The sequence below is a fragment of the Maylandia zebra genome, linkage group LG8, assembly GCF_041146795.1.
Source record: "Maylandia zebra isolate NMK-2024a linkage group LG8, Mzebra_GT3a, whole genome shotgun sequence".
NCBI lineage: Eukaryota > Metazoa > Chordata > Actinopteri > Cichliformes > Cichlidae > Maylandia > Maylandia zebra.
This window is the reverse complement of record NC_135174.1, coordinates 18,805,591-18,821,621: the sequence shown is the minus strand read 5'-3', so window position 1 is coordinate 18,821,621 and position 16,031 is coordinate 18,805,591. Positions and strand designations below refer to the sequence as shown.

The 16,031-nt window shown below is 40.2% G+C and overlaps 1 protein-coding gene across 4 annotated transcripts in view; it reads left to right on the top strand.

Moving 5' to 3' along the window:
• Positions 1 to 16,031, top strand: part of vti1a (vesicle transport through interaction with t-SNAREs 1A) — a 113,195-nt gene that overhangs the window by 62,209 nt on the left and 34,955 nt on the right. For 2 of the 4 annotated variants that reach the window (XM_004561297.4, XM_004561296.4), the window contains 2 exons: positions 11,561 to 11,631; positions 15,873 to 15,934. In XM_004561297.4, the coding sequence (XP_004561354.1) occupies positions 11,561 to 11,631; positions 15,873 to 15,934 (133 nt within the window). Of the gene's footprint in view, positions 1 to 11,560; positions 11,632 to 15,872; positions 15,946 to 16,031 lie in introns of all 4 variants that reach the window. The other 2 variants (XM_023153715.3, XM_004561298.4) reach the window with 1 other exon arrangement.

Below are 16,031 nucleotides of genomic sequence, written 5' to 3'. Positions count from 1 at the left end.
TGCTGAATTGCTCTGTCTCAGTAAATGCAATGAAAGTATTTGGGTTCTTGGTTATTTTCTCCTTTTTCTACCACATGCTGATCTCCACACAGGATCACCACACTTGTATAAGAATTCAGCATATTCGTATTAGATTCTTACTAGAGAGTGCAGTGGTCATACCAAGCTGCGGCTGTTCCTGTCAATCATGGAGGGTTGCATGCCATCATCGTTCCCCTGAAGAGAAACGACACTTGGCTAAAAGAACCACAGTGTGTAAAAGTAATTTTTGTCCCACCTCCTGGTGACCAACCTGTCTAAACAACATTATGGCAAGATTAGCTTTGTCAGATGGCATACATTATTCATAAGGGGAAAATGAAAGGTATCTAAGGTTGTATTATTACAGACTTGATGACTTTTCAGTGGGTCTTTCTTTTTTCTCCTCAGTAAATCTCACCCTTATACTGTAAAACCCACAGGGAGCTGCCACAATTGTAGAAATTCTCCTCAATCTCTTTGTCTACCCTATTCATCAGCAACCTTTTAAAAGAAGAAAGCAAATTATTTTGCTCAGCAGATACGATTACAATGTGTATTACTCTGTTATAGATTAAAAGCGAAGGACTTTCTTTAAAAGAAAGAGTCTGAGACAAAAGAGAGTGACAGGCTGGGGAGGATTTAAAAAAAAAAGAGCTGCAGAGTTTGACAATTGAGTTATAATATCATGTCCTTTATGAATAATTAATTTGATGGCACTAAGGCCCCTCAGAAGGTAGATTAAATTCGTTCTGCCATGTCTTAAAACTTAGATATGCTTCATTAGTGTGGAAAATGGTGGCAGGCATGTTGGGTTTTCACTTAGGCTGTTTTAGTTAATGATGTGGAGCAGGAGACACTTGTCACCCTAGCGCTGATGCACATAGTCATCGATTACATTTGTTTTGGTTACGTTACAGTGGTTTGGTTTAGGAGCATGTTTTTCCATCAATTTCTGCTTGTTGTGTTTGTACTGACACAATTTTCCTGATTTTGCAAACAACGGTGAATTTAAAATGAAAGCAGTTGATATGTGATTCAACTGTGTATTCTCATCTCCAATTCAAATGAGGTGTTTAACAGAAATTGTATTGGCTATAAAATGCTGCTACAGTTTAATTACAGCATTTCTCAGTTTAATTCAAATTTTTGGTCTCTGTGCTATTTTTAATTAAATATAGAGTTTAAAAGGTTTGAAAACTACTAAGTTCTGCTTTCATACGCTTTGTTTTTCACTTATCAAAAAACAATGTTGAAACGTTACCAGACATCCTTGCAACAATACAATTTGATTAGATTTAGGAAACAACAATACTTTGCTCCTAAAGTTGATTTAAAAGTGAAATGCCTCTTCAAATGTGTCAGATGACCAACAGATTTTAACCAAGACCGCTTACAGCTACACCACTGTGGTCCCCTCACTATAGAGAATATAAAAAAAGATGGCTGCCACATTTTTGTTTTGTTTTTTTAAATTGCCACCAGGGGGCGATCTGTGTGGTTGCAAAAAAGACTTCAGTGTTGTCGATGAGAAAACGACTTTCTGTCTTCTTGACCTTTGGAAACACTTTCCTGAAGACCCCATAGGCTCAGTTGCACATCCCGCTCATATTGAATACAAAAAAAATGAATTCCATTTTATAACTTTTTTTGTGCTGTTGTTTTATAAATTAGGAGGAGTCTGGGCTACACTCAATTACACTTGATTGTCAGTTACAAGTTGTTAACCAGTGAGTCTGCAGTTTCATACTCGGATCTACCCTTTCACGTCACATACAGTTTCAAAACACGATAACACTTTAAAAAAGGACTTCGGAAACGAGTGGGTGACGTCACGGTAGCGACATCCATCTTTCATACTGTCTATGGCCCTAACATCTGGGGACCAGTAAGTATTAATTGTCCAGAGGCCTGTACAAATAGACTCAAGGGCTCAACCCCCATGGGAAATATAATTCACATGTAGATGTGTTTAAATGGCTCTTTTATGTTGAGCACTTGTTGGCTGGTAGTGCTCGTCTGTTTCGCTACTGTAAGCATTTTTTACAGCCAAGCCACTGAACTTTTACTTTTGAACTATTTGTAACATAATTTTATAACACTTTATGCCATTTCTTAGCGAAACATGAATTCATGGTTGACACTGGTTAAAAATCAAGTCTTTCCTGAAAAATCAACCTTTCCACTATATTTATACATAAACTACTTACCAACCAGATTGAACCTGTTAAGCAATGTCCATGAATGTCTTGTGCTTCGTTCGAAACAGGTTTGTATTACCTCACGAGATCCTTGCAATTACTAAAAGCATATCTATTGTGCGACACTCACATTTAAAGTAAACACTGGAGAATTTTCACGAGCTTTCATTGGGAGAGGATTTGATTCTTCAACACTAGTGGAAAAGTCTAAAGGTAGCAAAGTAAGTTTGAATGAACAATGTACCCTGTGCTCAAGAACCTTGACAAGCCATCACATGCCATGTATTCACAGCGGCAGCTGACAATAATCTGTCTTCAACTCTGTGGCCTCGGTCATTGTTAAATGAGGCGCATGATGTGTGTCTCTTTTGTAAGTCCCCTCTGTGCCTCATTCCCCTATAATAGCAGTATTATTTTCCTTTTACCAGAGCAAGGAAGTGTGATGGTATTACCCCAAAGTAAAACACAAACTTCTGTTGTGCTGTCGGTCAGAGCAGCCATTATGACGTCCTGCTCTGATAACAGGCTCCAGTGTTGCTGCCTCAAATGAGATTTTCAGAGCATGTTCGATTTGCTAAAGACAAGTCTATGTATCATGCGCACATAAAAGAGCAACTATTCCCGTGGCATTATGTAATTTAAGCAGATTACTTCTATCAGATTGGACAGAAAATTTTACAGCTAAATAAATTCGGTCTTCTGATACACATCCTACTGAAGAAGAGTATTTCATTTTAATGCTTTTGGCACCAAGAAAGTCAAACCTTCTTCAGGCAAATATTTGAAAAAGAGTTGTAAGACTTTTTTTCTAGAAGGTGTTTTTAGAAGCAGCCGGCACGGTTAAACGATATCTCTCCAATAGTTGTTTGCCAAGTGCTTCAGCATTGCGTTTACTATTTCATTAAAAGTGCCCCTTTCAGTGTAACTGATATGAGGATAAAATCTTATATATGCAAATGTTAGAATTATAATGTAATGTTTGTAATGTTATGATGTAAGATCAAAATGTCAGTTCAATTTCTATTATCTTGAAAATCACCAGCTTTTAGCGTGTATAAAATTCTTTAGTGTAACCTCCACAGCTCAGGCATCAGTTTTGGTTTGTTTTTTTCTGCTCTTGCGGACGTCCTTCATCCGCTCATGAGTACTAATGAATTCAACATTTGTACAAAATAATCTTGGTGCTTCTAACTGTCAGATCCCATCAGTGCATCCACTTCTAATGGGCTGTGCTTTCCATTCAGGCTAATGTTTGATGCCTCCGACAGTCCCATCTCTCTACAGATTGTTTACTTTCAGCTGTGTTTGTTTTACTTAGCATTAATGTAATGAGTATTCATTACGTAAAGTGATCAAGTCGAGATGGGAGGGTGTGGTCTATTGGCTTTGTTATATTCATAAAGAGAAAGCGATCACTAGTCAGGTAGCAGTCTGTCAGAGACTAATCTGTTCAGCAACGAGCAGCATTATCGAGATCATCCAAAGCGATGGCAAATCTTTTCTAAAGGTACTGCAGCTTTTTCACGGCTAAATCACTTGACAGGGAACAGCTGGGCAGTCGAGCCGCAGAAGGCATCCAATCGTCATCAGTTTGAACAGGAGTTGTGATCAAAACAGTCTAGAGGCTCCTTTTGTCTGTACTTCACTCGGTGTTTACATCGGTTGCACGATGATGCCAATCCAGTAAAGCATCTTTAACAAGTTATTTCGTTCATTCAGGAACAAAAACCTATAATCAGTAGGTGTTGAAAAGTGTTAAATACTCATAGCATGCTGTAGAAAAATAGATGGAGGCTCCCAACAGACCTTGTCAAAACATGCAAATGAGCCTGACGCCACGTCCATCTTTGACAAGCATAATTAAGTTGCTCCAATTCAGGACATGTTAATAAAGAAGACTGTAGGCCTCCCCCAGGTCTTCACTAATCATAAAGCCTTAAAGCTTTTGTTTGCACACGCATGTGTGTGTATGAGTTTGTGTGTTGTATTTTCCCTCACCCCCCCCCCCCCCCCCCCCCCCCCCCCTCCTAATCTCCCATTTTATTGGATAATGAACTGTTGTAGAGTGTTAGATCTCCTTTCGCAGTCTTTCACTGAGTTTGAGGAGATAGGCAGGCACGAGCTGCTCGAGGTGCGGTGTTGTACAGATAATTAAAAGGCAAGAAATTTGTGTTGCGCTCTTTGATCTGCCTGTCAACTTTCTGATTAGAGACGTTAAAGCCTTTAATCAACAGTAATGCGATGATTAACGCTCCTAAACTGTTGAAAACGAACCAGAGGAACGTCAAGTTTTCCCTTTATTCTTCCCCTGCCTCCATATATCTTTCCCCGAGTCCATTTCCGAGAAACTGGCAAACTTTTCACTCCAGTAGAGGTTGTTAAATAAGATGTTGTATTTGATTAGGACCAACTGACAAGTCGTGTTCCCCCTTCATGCGGTTTTGGCATAACTGTAGAGCTCAGATGAACTCTGTGTATTTGTCTTCCAAATCCAACAGAATGCGCTTCTATTGATTTTGTCCTGCACTACCGTCTTTATTTACTTTAGCCCCGACTAGATATGGTCATAATGGTATTATAGTGCTTATATGCTGCTGTGCCTTCATGTATAGAGCTACTTCGCTCATTATAAAATCTAATTATTTAAATAGTAGCACTTAAACTCTGTATTTATTATTTAGCTCGGCTGTTGCTGAATAAAGTTTAATATAGTAGTGTTTGTTTGTTTTTCCATGTACTATTTTTTTTAAATCATAGTTGCAGTGCGGCCACCACAATTGTGTGACACAAATGTCAGTGCTATGAATAATGCATACACAAATTAGCTTGTTCGGGTATGAGTTTTTAATTCTATACTTCATACATTTTTTACAATTTCGACCAAGTTTAATCAACACATAAAAAAACCCTTTCTCAGTGATGGAAACAGAATTAATAAGTCAGCTGTGTTTGAGCTTCACAATTGACCAATCAGGATATGAGTTGTGGTGGAATAGGTGTACAGGCTGACCAGCCGTCTGTAGAAATTCCCAGTTTTTTAATTGAAGACCTCAGAAAGCGCTGCTCCTGCCTACACATTGTTGCATGTGGGGCAATCACAGCAAGCACCCAAGTCCATTAGTTTTCATTTGGATGGTTCAGTGAGACTGGTTGATTAAGTCCAGGCAAATTGCTTGTTTCAACCCTCAATCTCCACTCACTCCTCCCGCTTCTCAGCCCTTTGCCACCAGCAGGGTTGTCGTTCAGGTTAATTTAATCTGGTTTGTTATACATTTAAAACACAATAGCTTTGTGGCTGTCTAGATGCCTTGGCGCAGCAGTTTGCTGTTGTTTATTATTGTAGAACTTTGCATATGAATGCTCTAACTGTATTGTTAATTACACTTACAGTAAATATTCAGATTCTATTGTTACTAACCCATGGTAAGAAACGTAATACATGACTGGTCAAAGTTTGTGCAGCTGCGTCCACAGGGACGTGTAGGTATGGGTAATTTCATAAATGTAAAACAAGCTGTTCTTTTCCAAGACTCATCAATTTTCATTGAATGAGGGTGAAGGGGACTTTTGCTGTTTTTCCTTTTTTGTTTTTTTTAAAATGTAAATCTGGCGATCTGAGAATTTGACTTTGAGGCTGAGGTGAAGGGAAAAGAGGAGGGGGAAGCTCAAATGGAAAGAAAATGTAGCTTTCAGTCCTCTCCACCCCAGTTCAGCCTTAAACAAATGGTTCTATTACCAGCTGCTCTCCTACAGGCCCGGTCATTTATACCCATTAAACTTGCGTCTTATCACCCATAAGACGGTCTTGCGTCTCTCCATCCACCAATTGTCTATAATCAGCCATTTAAAACAGCAGCGGAAATTTCTTTTGTGCCTTGCTTCGGTCTGACGGACAGGCAAACGAGCTGGGAGGAGGGGGGGACGGGGGAGTAGAGAGGAATATTTTCTGTAGAATGATGAATAAGCCAAGTTGAGTGGCTGACTAACAGAGATCTGTCTTAATCAGAAGTGATTTGTCAGAACAGGAGCTCTGCGGGGTCAGGGCGCAGGCGATGAATAAAACAGAGCCTGGCGGAGTGAAGAAAGGCCCCAGAAATCCACCCTGACTGCCCACCACCACTCAAACACATGCAAGGGGAAGGGCCGATGCATGGGCAAGTCAAGATAGACTGGGATGGTCCAGCTTCACCCTACACAGAATATTCCTTGTTTTAGACTTTTAAGTATCTAATGCTCTATAAGTTCACTATCCCAAAGCTGTTAAAAGATATTGACGTTAAAACCCAAAAAATGTCACTTAGATGACCTCCTTCTTCTAATGAACCACCACAGCTGTCTTTGACTCTTGTTAAATCATAAATTGCTCTCATTGCGATAAAGAAAGTTCCTCATTAACATTCGGTAGAGTTTATTATTATTATAAGTAATCTGTCATAACATCACTGAGCCCCCAGATGCTACATGCCCCTCCTGTGACCTAGCAGTTGGCACCTCTTTATTTTGAGCTATCGCTCAGTGCGAAGGCGCTAGCCTCATGGCCTGTGGGCTCAGCATTACAAATACATCCCATTGTGGGTACAACTTTGATGGGGGTGATGAAAGTGTGTCACCCGGCAGCTGTAGACTTGAAAAGTCCTTAAAAAAAGCTCCTCTGAAAGTGTACAAAGACAGGTAACTTTATTCACCTGGGAGTCACAGGCATACAAGTTGACTGCCGCACTGTGTGTGTGAAAGTGTGTTTGTGTGACTGATGGAGTTTGAGAGAGAGAAAATGCATGGTCTTACATTTTTTAGGCCCCTCCTTACTTCCCCCTCAGCCCTCCCATAGGTTTCCATGGGTTTGTTGGAGTGTATGGATTGTGTCTGGATATAAGTGTGTGTGGTAACCTTCAAAAAGTGGTCTCAACTGCTTAATGAAAAGGAGCTGTGCTGAGCCTCAGAGCCTCAGAGCACACCACTGTCAGGTCTTGTCCCCTTTTGGCTCAGGGGAGAAGGAGAGCAAGCAAAAAAATAAAATAAAATAAAAAAATGCACCACAGAAAAAGAGACAGGGGCCCTCACACAGTGTATACGCTATGAAGCACATTGTGTGAAATAGATGATGGCTCCAATTAAATGTGTCCATGGACTGGAGTAAAAAGTTGAAGGCTATAGAGGTTTGGACTTTATCCAAATTGTTAGTTGTTTGAGCCGTGTTGTCCTAAGCAATGTGTGCAGATAAGGGCAGGTTATGATTTTTATTTACATAGACATGTTTTTTTTCTTCATAACACGAGATGGTGAGATGGTAAAGCAGACCTTTTCTGTTGTCATCAAGTAACTGACAATTCTTCTTTATTTCGGTTTGTTGTGAAATGCCAAAAATGTTTGACCTAATTCCCTAAAGCCTAAGATGTCATCAAAATGCTTAATTGGTTATCGGTCCAACTTTCCAACATTCAGAGATATAAAGTTTAATATTGCATATGACTTTAGGCAAGGTGCTCACACTCTACAAAAATTCAGTGTCTCAGCCAGTCTGAACACACAAATTTAAACTGAATATTATTACTATTACTACTAATATTAAAATGATAAACGCTACAAGACAAAAATGCTCATAGTTACAGCTAAATATATAAAACAAGGTATTAAATACTAACAGAATTTTTTTTTAATATATTTATAAACATATTCTAAAAAGGATTCTCTTATGATGTCAGTAATTAAAACTGTCTTCCATTCTTACTGGATGCCATCACTTACAGTTGGTACTATCCCACTGATGCTGGAGACTATGGGCATTTACTTCTTTGCTTATAATCTATGAGTCTTTCTTTACTTATCAAATTAAATATTCCACACTGCCATTATTTCACCCCAAACCTCCTCCTTCCTCAGTGTTGACTTCCCTGGCTTCCTCCTTGGACACTTATTATTTCATTTTCTTCATTTGATCTTTGTCATTTGTTTTGTTGCAGACAAACCTGCACGTTTCATAAAGCTGACAGTAATTGTGCCTGTGAACTTGCGAATGGTTGCCTAATATATACATATATGCTATAAATAAATGTGCCTATCCAGTACTCAGTCCCTTCTTATATGAATATATTAATCGTTATCTATAATAATTTAACCACACCATTCTAAAAGCATTGCTTTTTATAATAGATAATTGTATAGAATGACGTGTTTCCAATTGCAGTCCTTTCAGAGTTGTTTTTCATGGTGTTGTAATGGTTTTGTTTCTTGGTGGTAAAGTGTAGTGGAAACAATATATGCGGGTTGGTTGAGGTTTTTTTAATACATTTGGAGCTGACAAAATATCCTACTCCAGCTATGTTCGGCTTGTTCAAGCTTTATAGATTACATTACATTGCACCTCATACTCTAGTAAAGCTAATTACCCAGTAAAATAGCCTTCCACCCCCCCCACCCCTCCCACTGCCATGTAATTCTTAACAAAAGGTTGTGATAAAATACAGCAGGGCTCTGCTATGTCAATAGTCTTTCCGTGTATTTAAGGGAGAGAAAAAAATCGTAACACAGACATTATTTTCCCCTCAATCTAATTTGTGCCTTCAACTTTTCTATACTAATTATTTTCTACAGTTACATTACAGGAGCAAGTTAAATTAAGGCTCTCTGGTGCTGATGTAAATGCAATGTAATGGAATAATGGGCTTGTTAAATGGACCTTTGGGGGACGGAGATCTTTAACAAGAGAGTCAGAGCAAGGCCTCTGGGCCAGGGTTATTTAAATTGTTAATAGCTGTTTAAACAGGAGGGGAATATTTTATACACTAACGAGCATTAAGTCAGGAGCATTAACAGTGAATTATTTTGCCTCTCGGTTTTGTTTTTATCAACTGTACTTTTTTCAGTTTTGTTTTTTTTACATAGCCTCCATATTTGTCGTGGTCATAAATTGTGTGTTTATTTAGATTTTATGCAGTTAAACATCCTATGCAAACTTGAATATGTAATATGTCAGCATTGCAAAGGGCAGAAAAAACTACCAAGCAATTTAAGGTAATTTCATCATGAGTTTATAGCTTGGATAATAGGGACTAGTTTGCTGTATTTCTTTCCACGAGTGGCGATAGCTTTGGGTGAAAGTATATGATTAAGATGCAGTACAGGTCACAAAATGGGAGTCTTATTTTTTTTTTCCTAAAGTTGTTTTTTTTTCCCAGTAACTAATGAAGATTTACACAGAACTAGTCAGCAGGAATGAAATTAGATGAATGCAAGTGCAGATGCATGCCAGAGAATGAGTAAGGAAAGGGTGGATGCTTGAGATCCAATCAACACAATACGTCCTTTGGGGAGATGATGTGTATACCTCTGAAGTCAGTGTAGGGGAAGAAAGTCATAAAGGAATGATGGGAAATTTTTTTTGGAGGACTGGAGAGAGACCTGACAGTGAACAAAATGTTAATCATAACAAGCCAACTCAAAATACTATTCTGGTGACTGCAAATGATTTGACGCAGCTGTGCTCATGGCTATCCATCAAAGATGCCATGATTGAGCTTATGCAGTGTCTTCAATGTCATTTTCTTGTAATAACATATTGATTTCTTTTAATAGAGGAACATCTTGGGTAATGACAGAAAAATAGAAAGGCAAGGTTGTGCATTCTTGCTCCCTCACAGTAAGGTTACAAAAATGGACACAACTTAAACAAGACTTGTATTGTGATTTCCTTTTTTTTTTCTTTCGAGCAGCTGTTAGATTTGTCAAGGACGGTCATTCACTTGTGGGTAGTGTATACAGTCAGCATGGAAAATGCATCCACAACAGACTCGGTTGTAGGTCCAAACCATAATCGCAAAACACGCCTTCGTGCACAGTGCAGGGTCTGTAACGATTGCTTAAGTACCTGGAGCACAATGTCTTAGGAGGTCTTTTCTTCCTCTACCTCATCCATCTTTTTACACACTGCAAACCTCTCCAATAATGCACTTGCCATCAAAAAAGAAACCCTCTGCTGCTGCAGTGCTTGTCACACTCATTCATTTTAAAAAAAAAAGAGCCACAGCCCTGACAGAGATGGATAGATGTGCTTATTTGTCTCTTTAACAGAAGATTTCCGCTTCAACTCCTTCCCTGTTTATCCCTTGTTCTTCTCCGTTCGGGACGGGGGAGGGCTTGTATTTTTATGGTTATTAATACCTGCGCTCAGTCTTTTAATCTGCCCTATTTGTCACATGTGACTGTCTGACTGCACTGTTTAATCTGGGTATCCTTCAATCTGTCTCGTCCCAGATTAGAAATTAATGAAGGCAGGAAGAGACACATTTGAGTCAGTTACAGTGCGAAGGGGGTAAAAGGGATGGGATGAATGGGAGACGAATGTCGTTCATTTGACAATGCTTTCTCTTTTTTTCCCTGCGTCTCCCTGATCCCCGTTCTATGCCGCTCTCTCTCTCTTTCTCTCCCCTCTTGTTTAGCTGCCAGATGTAGCCCATTTTTGCACTGCTCCCCCCAAACAGGCGCTCAGCACGTGGGCCCTTTGGTGTGCGGCACCTGTGTAGTGTAATACAGTCAGCAACTGTGTTGTTTATTCCGGATTTGTTTGGTGCGCTTGAAAGCCTGTCTTTGATCCATGCAAAGATTCTTCACTCTTTTTTTTCTCCCCTTTTTCTCCTGATTCATCCTCTGCCTTATTTTTAAACACTAATGCTCTAGCAGTATGGTTACATTGATGGCACCGGTGGGTTTTTCTGGTGGTGGTGGGGGGCATCTTATTTGGTTTATCTTTTTTTTCTTTCCCCCCGCCTTTCTTTTCTCATTCCCAAGGGACAGGAAAATGACAGTGACCACTGACAAGCTTGTCAGGTGCCTTGTCGGGGATGTTTTATAACTGTGCGTTAATGTGTTTACAACTACAACTGACGAGAGCCGTTTAAAAAAAGGGAAGAAAAAAAAGAAAGGAGTAATGAATATTGCATCGGCAGAGTGGACCCCACTGGCAGGCTGGATGCTGGGATGTTGTTGTCTAGAACTTCATGTCTATTTACTCCAGCATCTTAAGAAAGTTCAACACTTCCCTCAGATGCAGTATTCTTCTGTCTGTCTGTCTGACACTCCTAGACAGCAATGTCTGTGTACACACTGCACAAATATTACACATACCCAAGTAGGTCCAGATGTGGAAAAAACAAAAAACAAATTATTTCTACATTAATCATGATGGTGAGAATGATTGACAAATAAGAGATTACAGCTAAAGTGAGTGCAAGCCAGGCTTTCGCAATCACCTAATCGTTCATTTGTTTTATTTTATTTTATTCATTTCATCACATGGCGGAACTTTTTGGACCTGCCATCTTATGCTGGATGCTCTTTTCTTGCAGAACAAGTGGGGCAGGAGATTCTTGCCAACCTGCACAGTGACCGTGAGAAGATCCAGAGAGCTAGAGAAAGGGTGAGTGCATACCTGACACCTGCGCACACTCACGCATCTGTTCTAACAAGTGTTCGTGAAACGGTAAGCCGTTACGGCCAACATTTGCCACTTTTGTACGGCTTCTCACGTAAACACACAAACGAAAGCTGCCTCACACAACTGTGAGATACACCCTCCTCGGCACGCACTAAGTCAGCAGATTTATATAACGAGAAGCAGCTCAGTGTGCCTGTTTATGGATGGCTGTGTTTGGCATTTGAGTAGGTGTTGCTGTCAGCTCACATTTTTTTGTTTTTTGCTTTATTAGTGACGTCAGCTCCTTTAAACACAACTGTCTGAAAGATATCAAAGCATGCAAATGTTTTAAATTTCAGTGAAAGTAAGATTGAGGTAATTGCGTTCAGACTCAGTAGTGTGTGTGCTGCTCTTCTCTTGGACCTGGGCCCCTGCAGCCACATGTTAAATGAGCAGTGACTAACATTGGTGTTTTTAACAAAGCACCTAAAATGCTGCAGCTCATCTTTTAACCAGAACCCATAAACGTGAGCACATTTCCCCTTGCACATTCTTGCTCCTTTTAAGATGTATTTTAAGATTTCATTATGTGCTTTTAAAAGCCTTAATTGATCAGCACCGCAATACATATCTGAGCTACTAGCTCCATATGTTCCCCTCAAGATGAATTGTACAGCACTTTGTCAAACTTGTGTTTTTCAAAAGTGTTTTATAACTAAAATTGGATTGGATAAAATGTTGAAATATGGCTTTCTTCCCCCCTTTGCTTCCTTTCACTTAAAAGGGGTTAACTTTGCCACCTGCCGTCCTTCCTCGCCCACCCTCCTGCACTTTTCCTGCACCCCTCTGCCGTTTCGCTCCATCCTTCCAACTTTTCCTCAGAGAGCCCTCCCAATCCTTAGTGCTTCCCCTCCTTACGTACAGTCAGCCAAACAGACAGGTAGGCAGAGACAGAAAAGACCAAACACAGGAAGGGGGCCCAGCCCTGTTGGCCCCCTCAACGCAGAATGCTTAAAGATCACAACATGGCATTGGGCCTCGCACAGCAGATTTCAAAGGAAATCAAACATCTCCTTTCAAAACGGTCCACAGCGTCTACTGAGAGTACCTGCTCTCTCTTTCTTTTGCTCTCTCTCTCTCTCTCCCTTCTTCCCATGAGTCTCCTCTGCTGAACCACCTCACCATATGTACACAAATGCACACGCACGCACGCACGCACACACACACACACACACACACACACACTGAGCCTTTAAAGGCAGTTTGTGGGGCAAAAGTTAAGTAAAAAGAAACCGAGATGTAAAGACACGAGGATAGAAGGGTCGGTTAGCAGCTCTTTTTGCATTAAAGAGATGGAATTTAAAATTGTTTCGGCAATGAATAAACCCACAAACATACAAACACAAAATTTACACAAGCCCCAGCGCTCGGCAGGAGGTGTGGCCTTTTGTTTTGCTTTTATGGTACAAATAGGAGTCAATAGAACACTTCAACACAGGGTCAGAGCAGTACACTGCCGACTCAGAACCACCTGAACGGGTTGAAGAATTTCTTTTAACCGATCTCAAGGCTACCTCAGGGTGTGAAACGTAGCAGGGGGGCATTTTTTTTAATGGTTGTTGCCTAAATGTGGTAATTCGTGTCTTTTAAATGCATATAATACAAGAGCGGGAATGAGTGTAAGAATTTGAGGAAATAAAGTAAAAGTATTAGACAGCCTTAAAAGTAAAACCTGCTTCTTTTAACACTTTGATTACGACTGTGCAGAGTTATCACAGCAAGCTGTAACTTCAGTTTCAACAGTTATTTATTAATTAACTGAAAATAAATGAAATAAACTCATGCACTTTGACAGTATCGCCTCAGTCATTTGTAAGCACAGTTTATTTAACCTGAGGAGGATTAATTATGCAGACAAATGAATGGTCGTACTCAGTGAGCTAACAAACTTTAATGCTCTAAAAGGAATTAAATGTTCAGTTTGGACTTTTCATCCTTGAAGCTGAAACCTTACCTTTTATTTCCCTTAATGCCCCTTTATTTGCACTTTAAATGATATGGATCAGAGTTTGTTTAGAATTTTGTATGCAAATTAGCTTTCATTTGTGTTAATAGTAACAACACGTGTATGCATTTTAATCCTCGAAGCTGGCTAAAGATGTCTTTAGAAATTGTTCTACTTTAGTGCTGGAAAAAAATATGAGTTTCAAGGAACAAGGTCTTCTCACTCTCTCTTTATAGGCAGCCACGATTAATTTTAGACACTCGACTACCCTAAAACTTCAGTGGGTTTCCATTTCAGGTTATGGAGGAAGGCGTACGATTTGGTGAGAGGCTGTGGAGGGAGAGGGAGAGAGGTGGAAAAGGAAAGAAGGAATGATTCAGAGAGAGATGTATTTTGGGAGAAAGTGCAAAGTGTCTAGGGGACAGATCTGTGGGTAGAAGCAGACATCAGGCAACTGCTGGACTTGTTGTCTTTGCCAGAGGGCCCAAACCCCAGGTCCCCCACCTCCCACCCTGCACCACATGTATCTTTGGCTCTGGCAGCCTGCATCACACCAGCCCAGGCTGCCAGAGGGTAAGAAGGAAAGATGGAAGAAGAGGAAGAAAGGAGCAGTAAAGCAGGGCTGGGAAGGGAGGATGAATTGCAGGGAAGAGCGATGACTGCAGGATGAGCCAGAACAAACATGAAAAAAAGAGAGCGTGGCTCCGATCGTTGTAGAGGAAAGGGGAGTTTTGGTAGAAAAGATGTGAAACTGAAGAATTAAAAACAAATAGAATATAGTGTGATTCACTGATGAAAACATACAGAGAAGGGGTGACTTTATTGGGAAAGCAGTATTATTTCAGAGAAAGACGAAGATAAATCACTCCCTGCTGACTGTTTAGAGAAAAACTCTGCAATCACTATTCCCCGTGCTCCCCTGTCATCCTCGAGAAATGCGACTACAGGTAGATGTTAGTGGCAGCTCACTCAGTGCAGTGTCAGCATTTTTTTTCACTTTCACACTCACACTTTGCTGGCAACATCTTTGCCAAATCCTCCTCCCTGTGAAAAGTCCCTACGCCTGACAAGAGAGTAGCTTGAAAACATTCCTATGACCCCTGAAGGGAAAAAAGGCAGAGAGGAAGAAAAAGGGAAAGAAATGGAGCAAGAAAAGGGAAATATCCAGGCAATTAGTCCTCAATAGCCATGATCATCATTTCAAGGGTGCCTTCAAGGACTCCCACTGCTTGGTACCTACTTTAAAAGTAAAGGCATCTTTCACTCCATTTCCTTATATTCATCTAGCTCTGTAGTAAGATGAATATAAGACCATCAAGTGGCATGTCGTACTAAGGTTATGGAGGTTTTTTCAAAAGTTTTCTGTCATTGAACAGCTCACAATGCTGCTAGTTTATAGACATAGAGATGCATCAAATGAAGTAAACATTGATCTTATGTGTAGCCTAGCTGTTCATGCTTTGGTAAATAAGTTGCTTTTAAAGCAGCTCTAAAATTGTCGTGTATTTTTTTCCCCCCACTGGTTTTGTCTAAAAGTGGGGGGTTTTGCCGAGGGTGGTCTCTTGACAGGTAAGCCAGTACCTTTAAGGTAAGAAGGCAAGCTCTAATCAAAGGATCTCCCATTCATCTCTCTGGGTCGCAAGAAACTTTAGTGAAAAGTGTGTCAAACTGTAGAGATGTCTTTCTGCCCTAAGGCCAGTAGTACAGTGCAATAGTACCTTGCACAACAATACTGTAATAATCAAATGACATTATTGCCGTGGTACTTATTTATACTCGTTACATGCTTCTTTTTTGTTTTCAAGTGTGGATGAAATAGTATCCACATATTATATGTTAAGCTCCAGCCGACAGCGTCGTGTGTGAAAGCAACGTCAGTTCTTATGATACAGAAGCCTTTAACTTGCAAACTTGCAACAAATTCCTAGGACAAAGTCCACCTCGATGTCAGATTTCACAACATGTGCAGCTAATACTGCAGCGCATTTAACAGTAGCGAGTGGTCATTATGTGCGCTGCCACCACCCACCATTGCCTAAACCCATTTACATATTTCCAGTTGTGCAAACACATCAGAAGGACTATTTCCTGGTGTGTGCTTCACCAGAGGGATTTTTTTTTTTTAAAAAACAGCTTTAGTTTGTTGACAGAGTGTGTTAAACTGAAATTGCTCAAGTGTTTGTTCAGAATTAAAACTAAAAGCTGTCCTTCACTGGTTCTGTCTCCCCTACAACTCCAGCTGAGAGAAACAGACGCCAACCTGGGCAAGAGTTCCCGCATCCTTACCGGCATGCTGAGAAGGTAAGAGGCAGGTAGGAACACTGTTTCTGCACCTCTTTGTATGCAAAGTGCTTTAACAGTGCTGTGAGGTTGTAAATAAAGACTTTCATAAGATTTA